The sequence below is a fragment of the Glycine max genome, chromosome 2 (assembly GCF_000004515.6).
Source record: "Glycine max cultivar Williams 82 chromosome 2, Glycine_max_v4.0, whole genome shotgun sequence".
In the NCBI taxonomy this organism is placed as follows: Eukaryota; Viridiplantae; Streptophyta; class Magnoliopsida; order Fabales; family Fabaceae; genus Glycine; species Glycine max.
In genome coordinates, this window is record NC_016089.4 from 7,261,562 (window position 1) to 7,271,729 (window position 10,168).

Consider the following 10,168-nt stretch of genomic DNA (forward strand, 5'->3'; position numbering starts at 1 on the left):
AAAAAGAAAATACTGATATCAAATGCATTTGTTTTCCTTCTGCTTTGTTATGTTCAAATATCATTCTCTCTACCATATACATTTTTTCTCCATTTCTTTCTTTCCTTCCAATAATAAAAAGAAAAGATCGAAAAGAGCAAAGCCAACATGAAACATTCTTTTGTTGCATGCTAAAAAGATGGTTCAACTATTCACCAAAAACAAAACAAAAAAAAAGTTGGTTCAACTTAATCAATGTTACAACATTAACAAGGTTTGATATGAGTGGTTTTGGTGTCATAGCATCCTAGTTCCAACCCCAACCCGTTCTTACACGCAGGACCCTTCAAAACCTTAATCAAATCCACGCACATGCTCCTCACGTGCTCCTCCCACCCCCTCTGCATGACCAACAAAACCACTACGACGCCGTTGCGCTTTGCCACGTCATCTCGCACCTTCACGTTCCCGCACAAACAGCACAAGCTCCACAGCACCGCCACCGCGTCCGCCGCCGCAGCCTTGGGCGCCTTCGTTATTCTCTCCACCACCGCCGCAGCAAGCGATGGCTCCACCGCCATCGCCGCCCGCCCTTCCGCGCACGTGGCCAGAATAGCCAGCATCCTCAGACACCTCTCCGCCGTCGCCGCCGAACACGCTCGCAGCAATTTCGTAACCACTTCAACGATTCCGGAACTAACGAGTTCCATCTTCGCGGAGTGAGTCACCGAAACGACGCCGAGCAGAGACAAAACGGCATCGTTTAGCTCCTCTACACCGTCTTTCAAAAAACTCGCCACCAACGGCAACAATCCTCGCGTCTCCGCGACCAATTTCGAAGACTGAAAATCGCACGAGAGAAACTCCAAAATCCTAACTGTTTCAATCTTCGATTTCATAGATCCGTTTCTCAGAACAAACACCATCGAACTAAAGCATTCTTCGCGAGCGTCGAGAATCAGCTTCCGGATTTTCTCTCCGTTTTCTCGGAAAACCGAATCGAGAAGATAGATCGAGTTTTCCGCAGCGTCAATCAGTGAATTGCTTCCGGCGAGCGCGCGGACCAGGGCAGAGTCGAAGCCGGGGAAGGTGGCGAGAGACCGGCGTTTCTCACCGGATTTTAGGGAGAATTCGGCGATTATGGAGAGGGTTCCGGCGAGGTCGTCGTCGGAGGTATGGATTTTGCGGAGGAGAGGACGGAGATGGTCGGCGGAGGAGGGGGAGAAGGGTTCGGCGGCGGAGGAGGAGAGGAGCCAGAGGCGGATGAGGCGGTGGAGCGTGAGATTGGGGATGAAGTCTTTGGAGGGAAGAACCTGCAAGGTGGCGGGACACGTGTCGTGGCCTGAGTCGAGCCAGCGCTGAATGCTGGCGCGATCGTATGTGACGCCGGTGCAGAGGCTTACGGGAGAGCGCATGACGTCCATGGAGATTGGACACCGAAAGAGACTCGGAACGGTCACGTATAGCTTCTGATCCCTTACCTTTGCCATTCTAATTCACACACCACAAGCGAGAGAGAGAGAGAGAGAGGGAGCGTTAGAACTTAGAAGAGAAGGGGTATCAATTATCAATTATCAACACACTTGACATAGTATTTAAATGGGTGTCTGGTCTTTGGTCAAACTTTGTTTGTAATGACAATGTGGGACTCTTAACTGCAAAAATATGACACAGGGGCAAAACCACGTCTTTCAATATCATGCAAAATAATTTTGAAAATCTTGAGGTCACTCTAAACGGCCTTAAAAAGTGTGGTCAATGAATTCACAAATCTCTCTGGGCTTTGTGGAATTTCATAAATGTTTGACCATTGACGAGCCTTGTTTTCTTCTTTCTACAAGTTCTAAACACTTGGTAAGTGGTAACTGACTAGAATCACATGCAAGTTTTCCACAAAACTACTTACCCAAAACCTCAACCACTCTCTTGACTCGAGAACTTCACCTACTTTTGTTTCACAAATTCAAAATGATGATTCAAGAACCGCTGAATTGAAATTAACGTTTCTGTCAATTTTATACTTGGAAAAATAGTTTGAGAATATCATATTTAACCGGTTGGATCATTAACATCAGCATATGTATAGTATAACATTATAAGATAGCAATAATTATGCATGAAAAAATAAAATAAAAATGTATAAAGTACTATAACCTCAAAAACCCTCTCAAAAAAAAAACAAAAACAAAACCCTCAAAAGCCGTCCATGTATAGGATATCATTTATATGAATAGGTTACGTTATACGTACAGCTAATTAATTAAAACTAAAATCATATAGAGAATATTATTTTAAATTTTAAGTTAGGTTTATCATTGACGTTTAATAGGGAAAAAAGGAAGAGGGGAATGATTGTCCTATTCTAACGTCTACAAGGCTAAATTAGTGTCTGACCATATTTTAAGTTGAGAAAAATGTTTAAATTTAATATCTAACCATGCTTATGAGAGAAACAACTAAAAAAGTTTTAAAATCTAAATCTACTCTATATTTCAACTCAAACTTACAAATAGAAAGTGGAACCATCATGTAAAAGAACGATTCAGATCATGTGTTAAACAGTTTACATTTTCTGTACCAAACATTGCCAAGAAAATACAATTTATATTTTAAAGGATTTGAGTTGGTTGGGATTATGCATGAGATCATCTACACATATTGTCACATTTCACAGGAAACACACTAGAAAAATAAAAATCTAAAAATTGTGTAAATATAATATTATATAATTGAAGATGACTTAAAAAAAATCAATTGATACTATTTATATTAATAAAATATATTTATTTTTCAATAGTCTATCACTTAAAAAAGTTAAATGTCTTTGACTTGAAATAATTATGGAATGGATGACTTCCTAGAAAATTTTCTGAAAAACATATAAGTGAAATCAAAATATAATAAAAAGTCTCATGTTGATTTGTGGAATAATTATTAATCTTAAGAGAGGATAAGTGATCAGAAATCGATAATCAGTAACATTACACATTAGGTGATTAAAATATTTAATTGAAATTCATCATTATTGTAAAAGTACATTTATAGTTGTGATTGAAAAACCATTCTACCGTTTAGTGAACATTTTATACTTTTTGAGGCAGAAACGTAAAAAAAGGGAAAGACTTGAATTGACGTCACTTTTAACTCGACGTAAAAACAAACACATATTGTATGCATTTCTAGTACAAAATAAAGAATGATGTATTGAACAAATATCCAAAAATTTGTAATTCACTAAACTCAATCTAACTTTTTGTTTAGTGTCTAATAAAAGTCAAAATATAATATTATTTCTATTTTTTGACTTTTCATTATTCTACATTTTTTCTTTTTTCATGTGTGCCTCCTCTTTAAACTTTCCTTTTCAAACATCATATCTTGACCGTCAACAAGGGCTCCATGGATTGCTTCCTCCTTCTCATTATGTTTTTTTCTTCAGGTCAACTCCGGCGAGGCCGCGTTGCATGATAACTGTGCACAGTATACTTTGTAATTAAAACGCATAAAAATCGTCAAATTTTCCCTCTATTATTGCTTCTTTTTGTGTGAATTGTTAGGATTTTGGCACCATCTGAATTTTGTCTAGTAGGTGCTTAAACTGGTAAATTTCTACTATTTTGGTGGTGTATTTTTTGTAGAGGCACAAAATAAGGTTTGGAAGAAAAGTTGAAGGTCTGGAAACTCTTGCTCAGCGCACTATACGTGCTTAGCGCGACACAGTCGCTCAATGAGCAACACTAGCTTAGCGCGAAGAAGTCACATGGAGAAGCCTGATATCACTTGAAGGTGTGCTTAGCGCGAGTCGCACGCTTAGTGCATGATCACTTACTCCTTGCTTAGCGTGCCATCGGGATTAGCGCTAAGTTGCAAAGAAAATAGAACAAAATTATGTTTTAAAGGAAAAAGAGGGGAGAAAGAAAGATTAATTCAGCCTCCCATAGAGAACACAGGCTAGGGTTTGTGCAAGAAGAAGGAAAATCAATCATTAGGAGTCATTCCATATCCCTTGATCTCCATTCTTCTCCACTTTCTTCACTCCTCTTCACCCTTTTTGTAATTGTAAGCCTTTCATGATAATGAGAGGCTAAATCACCCATTGTTGGGAGTTTAGCAACCAAACACTCTTGATGTAATGATTCTTACTATCTATTTAATATTATTTTAGTTTCATTGTCTCTTTTTTTATGCTTATTCTCATGCTTGTGGCTTGTTCATCCATATTCATGCTATGTTTTAAGTTTAAGCATTGGAAAGTGTTTATCTGTTAAGAACTGGAAAAGAGCATCTAAATAATTCATCTTTAGGGATAGAATGGTGTTATTTAGCATGTTGTATGCATCTCCGTTAATAATGCAATTTAACTAGTTTATCTAGTAAGGGATTAGGAGATGAATTAGGTAAATTAGGCTCTTTCGTGGAATCATGGCTAGAGTATGTGAGTAGATGTAGGTGATAATTGAAATAATATTAAATAGAGAAAAATCATTAACATTGCATCAAGAGTAATTTCGGTAGGCTAAGCCCCAACATATTTGTATCTGCATCAACCGTCGCTTCACCGCTCTGAGTGTTTGTTTTTCTCGCCTTGCACGTGTTAGATAATTAATTTACTTTTATGTCAATTTACTTTTAATGTTCCATACCTCAAATATTTGAATCAATTCATTAATTGCTTAAAAATTTGATAGGCACAACTCTAGTACAAATAAAGTCTCTGTGGACTCCACACTTGGACTTTCGTTACTTTACTACTTTGACAAATTGGTGCACTTGTCAATGCATTAACATCGCGCTGCCATGCTGCTGTCACCATCATTGTGACCTTGTGGCGGTCTCACGCTACCATGCCCTATGTTCGGTGGTGTTAAGGGCTACGCCTCCTCCTTAGAGGTGCTTCTCCTTTGTTATGTCGTCAAGGTGTTGCTAATGCACCTAAGGTTTTATAATAAAATTTATATTATTTTGTCTAGTACATAAATACATCAAACAAAATACTATGCAAAATTACTTGTATTGTGTATTGGCCACCAAACATTGTACAATACAAAAAGTTATTATGTGACTCAACTACTTGTCTAGTATTATTTTGTCTGTCCCATTTTTTTAGCAAATCAAACGAATTGTTTAAGTTACTATGATTTTGTTTATTTATGCTTTTGAACTTCTTTGAATAGAAAGTGATAGCAATACACTTTTTCTAATGCAAAAATTTACTACGAACTATAAAATTATTAGTGTAACTTGTTAATTACAAAATGAGACCTACAAAATTTCATGATTTTTTTTATAAATTTCTGCCAAAAGTGTTAAGAAAAAGTGTATTAGATGTTAGTGTTCCTGTTACTAAAATGCAGAGGCAATGTAAGAGTAATGTCTCAAACAGCTCCACGCTTTCTATTTTTGCTGCTACTTTTTGACCTATCTTATGTTTTCCCTTATTTAAGACAGTGCATTAGAGAGAGGGAGAGATAATTTTGTTAGATGATACATGTCCTCTAACTTAAGCGCACTGTGACAAATGAATGTCCATGTAAGATATTGTTCAAGTAATGTTTGATAGATGGGATATATTAAGAAAAAAATAATATTAAATAAAAAATATATATAAGAAATGGTTTGAAAAGTTTAAATTTGAAAATTATTATTAGTGAGAGGTTAGTCACTAAATGTCACACGCCTCTCATATCAGTAACAGTGACGTAGCAAGGCATGGGGCATGTTCCCTGATAGCCTCCACCAACAAGATATAACAAGTGCAATATAAATGTGGCAAAAAATTGTTTTGTTTAAATACAAACTTTAAGCTAGCTTAAGTTTATTAAGAGGCAAGTGAATGTGTAGTTGCTTACTCAGCTCTTTAGCAAGAGGTCTGTCCCATGTTTTTCAATTCATTATGGTCCCAATTATTAATTAAGCTACAATGTTATGGAAATGATGAGTTTAATTTGTTTATGTAAAAAAAACTAAAGAAAAATGTAATTTAGATGTATAAAAAATATATAAGCCTAGCAGTATTATGTGGTGCATCTAAAACTTTAAAATGACAATAAGTTAAATTTTAAATAAAAAAATTGATGAGACATTGTTTTTATGACTGACCCCATTCTATTCAGAGACACAATTAAATGGTGGTCCAATGGGTCAGGCAAATAAATATGTTGTGGCCATATGAAGTCAGATTATGAACTGATGCATTTCTGGTTTAAATTCGCCGTATGTCTATATGAATGGTCTTCATATATTAAATGTATAAATGAGTCAAAATTTTAAATGAATATACGTACAGATCTCCCGAACATGATGATGAAAAAACTTTATACTAATAAGTTGAATTTAATTTTAGAGTCCTATTAACTAGTCTCCTAAAACCGGCGCTTAAGAAATTAAAAATTAATTTTCTTCATTAGAAATTATATTGGGATACACTAAAAATCATGGTGGATTGTATTAATAATACTTTTTTTTCAAAAGAAATAATTTTGATTTCTTAATTATATCCTTGAGACATCATTTAATGATGTGTTGAGGCATCCTTTATTCAATTTGCCATATCATATTTTTAGTATTATCAAATATTATGAGACATACATTTAAAAATGCAAGTGTCATCCATCAAAACTAAATAAAATAATTCAAACATACTGTCATAGACGTATTAAACCAGTCTTTTTTAATTAAAAAAAAAAGGTTAGTCAAAGTATATATCGAGACACGAGCTAACACTGGATAAAAACCCAAATATTCTAAAATTTCTTGTAGTCGTAGACTTACTAACCTTGACTTTTATGATTAAAAATTTAAGTTAGTCATAAGTTTATATTGAGACATAAGCTAACACACTGAAGAAAAAACCCAAATGTTCAAAAATTTCTCAATACTAACAGCCTCCAATCTAGAAATTAATGATTTATTACAAAAAAGAGAGGGCCCATAAAATATATTGGATTAATTTGTTTGTTATCATTATATACGTATCAAATATTTAATGATATTTCTACTAAAAAAATTGGCTGAGTAGAATTTCCTCTTACAAAATACTGGATAAACCTGTTTATCAAATTCCATTTATGAATAATTTAATCAAAATTTTGGGATATCAAGAACATATAGACACATTCACTTTGAAAGTGATCCAATAAAGGTTGTACTCCACCACAATTGCAATGGTGAACCGGGCGATATTCACCAAGTTGCTCCCACATAGCCTTGAATTTGTTGTAGTATGAACTAATTGAAGATGAACCTTGTGTGCAATTAAGCATTTCTTTCTTCAATTGAAACACACGCAGTCCATTCCTTTGCTGAAATCGCACATGTAGATCTTGCCAAATTGCAGCAGTACTGACAGAGTAAATAACACTCGCGACAATCTCCTTGCTGACTGAATTCAAGAGCCAAGAAGATACAATGCTATTGTTGCCAATCCAGGCACGATACTAAGGATGTCCTTCAACAGGCTTAGGGATTGTTTTTTCCATCGAGATGAATCTAATTTCCTGATTTTATGAATTGAAAAAAACTATTACACTGTGTTGGTTATATAACTAATCACTCAGTTAGTTACATGACAGCTAAGCAATTACTCTAACAAACTAACAGCTAATTAAGAGTTCTAATAAAAACGAATCTGATTTAAAAAAACATTTGTTTAAAAGGATAAGTTTGAACATGGATAATTAATGCATGAAATGAATAAGGCTTCAATTAAAATTTTAGAGATTCCCTTTTGATTTATTACACTGTCTGGCTACGTACCATAGACTTTTCTGGTGAGTACTATGCTATTGAAGACCATTTAATTTGCTTTTGTACTGTGTAGAGGTGATGAATTTTGACTGCAAGCAAATTTTCCAAGCACCTTCTATTACACATGCAGCATGATCACATAAGATCACCGTACGCGCATCGCTGATGAATATAATGCAGATGGCAGGATCATTAGTTAGACGTAAATTTTTTAATATGGGTATTTATGATAATGTATGTTTCGTACAAATGAAAATGAAGAAAAATCTGACTATATATATGGTGTACAATGTATATCTAAATACAGGCTAACTTGAATGCACATAAAACCTCCTTTTAGAGATTAATTTTCTTTCAAGCTCACCGAATTTTTGCTTATTTTCTCCTTCAATTACGATATCTAACAAGTTTTAAAGCCATGAATAGACCCTTACAAAGCACACTCTAATACACAACTTACTAAGCGCTAGGTAAAGAATGGAAGATTACTTAATTAATTAATGTGTTTAATTTAATGTTGGGAGACCCCAAATAATCGTTGAATAAAAAAAATCTGAATTTCTATTTCTCATAAGACATACGTGAAAATGTATATCAACCTAACATTAAACATAACACACCCTTTTATAGCGTTATTGATTGTCCAAACAGAATCCTTTCTTTCTTGGTTCTCACAATGGGTGAGATAATTCCAAACAGACAGTTACTATTTAGTATTTACACTCTCCCTTGTTGTTAATATACTCCTCTTTTCATTTTTTTCCTAATCTACCCTCCTCTCTTTCTCCTTCTCAATAAATATTCTTCTAGAAGAATTACACTCCCTTCTCTACCAGTGAAAAATTTTCCAAAAAATATTCTTCTAGAAAAAATACACTCTATATGTGAAAAACACAATCCTTAAATTTTTTTATTGCAACCTAAGTTCCATCCAACAACACCTCTATCACAATAAGTCTGGGTGCATATGTTGTTGCATCGACAGAACAAGTGAAATCATGTTAATACTCATGGCTATACAAGTTTTTTTGTTTCTGTTGTTTATATTTTTTTCACCCCTAAAATAAAATTATGTTTCCATTTTTAATATATATATTTTCAATATTTTATGTTTGAGGCATTTTAATTTTTTTAAAAAATAGATTTTATTATTGTAATTATTGACTAAACATTGTCTTTTCTAATACATAGACCAACCATATTAAGGAGGAACTGACAAGCAAACAATACTCTCGTAAAGGCCAAAGTAACCTAAATCATCTATTTTGTTAGTGCAATCTTAACCATATGATTCTCCTTTGGTGAGACCCATAAAAAATCCGAAAAAATAACAATTAATTAACATAAATTTTAATTGGGAGTAACAAATGTAAATTACAAATTTGAAAAATCTTAGAATAAAAATAACTTATATTTAACTATTGACTAAAAAGATATTAACCATTCATTTGAATAATAATTTTTTAAAAAAATACAACAGAAAATACGATTCAATTGTGATCTTTGTTAAAAGACACAACAAAATCATATTTTCATTCTATATTTTTTTAAAACAAGGGGGCACAGGAAAGGTGTAAGGGGAAAGAAGGAGGGGTGTGGCAGCGTGGGGAAGGTGTGATTGGTAGGAAGCTCTTTTCCAAGGGTTGTAACCCCAAAAAAAACAATCAATTGGATCTCTTCTCCATGAACCCACATCGTTAGAAGACTTATGGATTACCTATTTTGGAATTATGCTAATATAATTTCAGATTGAGGAATCCAAAATGTATGGTTTTGTTCTAGATTGCTTAATCCTGAATTATTTTGGCACAATCCTGGAACACTTGTACGTTATGGAATAGTAGATCCAGGAAAGAACAAACACCAAATCGATGCTCGAACAAAATTTGAAGACACAACCACTTATCTTCAACAACGTAGTGGCTTCATTGACAAAGGTGGGGTTGCTAGCCTTGTCGAACAAAGAGTTAGGTGTAGGAAAGGAGTTGCGAATGGGTGCTATAATGGAAGAAGTGGGACGATGCAAGGGAAACACAAAACGACAGGGAGTTGGAAGGACAAAGGAGGTGCAACAATGCAATAGAAAGGAAGATAAAGGGCATATTAGTCCATTCAGTGTCTTTGTTGTTTCCTATGGGGTGCAGGAAGCAATAACCTTAACATGTCCTTGAAGAGTCCAAAAAACAATATTACAAAAACCATTGGGCTTTGCTTTGCTACTGGGCTGAAACAGGGTCTTTTCAATCGAAACACTAATAATGAGGCACTCAGAAAGGACAAGTAGAATATTACCTGAATTTTAGTCAATATCATGAAAGCAATCATAGGCTAGAAAAGGCCTCGATCACTTTTTCTTTTCTGAAACAAAAGATAATGAAAATAGTGCCAGATATCCAATGTACTGGATTCTTTTTCTTTACTCATGTAAGTAAGCAACGAAGCA

General features: G+C 34.5%; 1 protein-coding gene across 1 annotated transcript; it reads right to left on the minus strand.

The window, feature by feature from the left end:
* Positions 1-245: 245 nt before the first annotated feature.
* LOC100811783 (U-box domain-containing protein 28) lies at positions 246-1,469 on the minus strand. Its single transcript, XM_003519944.3, has one exon. The coding sequence runs from the start codon at positions 1,467-1,469 to the stop codon at positions 246-248; it is 1,224 nt and encodes a 407-aa protein (XP_003519992.1).
* Between the last annotated feature and the right edge of the window lie 8,699 nt (positions 1,470-10,168).

Excerpts from the sequence above, each read along its gene's own strand:
- LOC100811783 (XM_003519944.3), bottom strand. The coding sequence starts at position 1,469 with ATGGCAAAGGTAAGGGATCAGAAGCTATACGTGACCGTTCCGAGTCTC.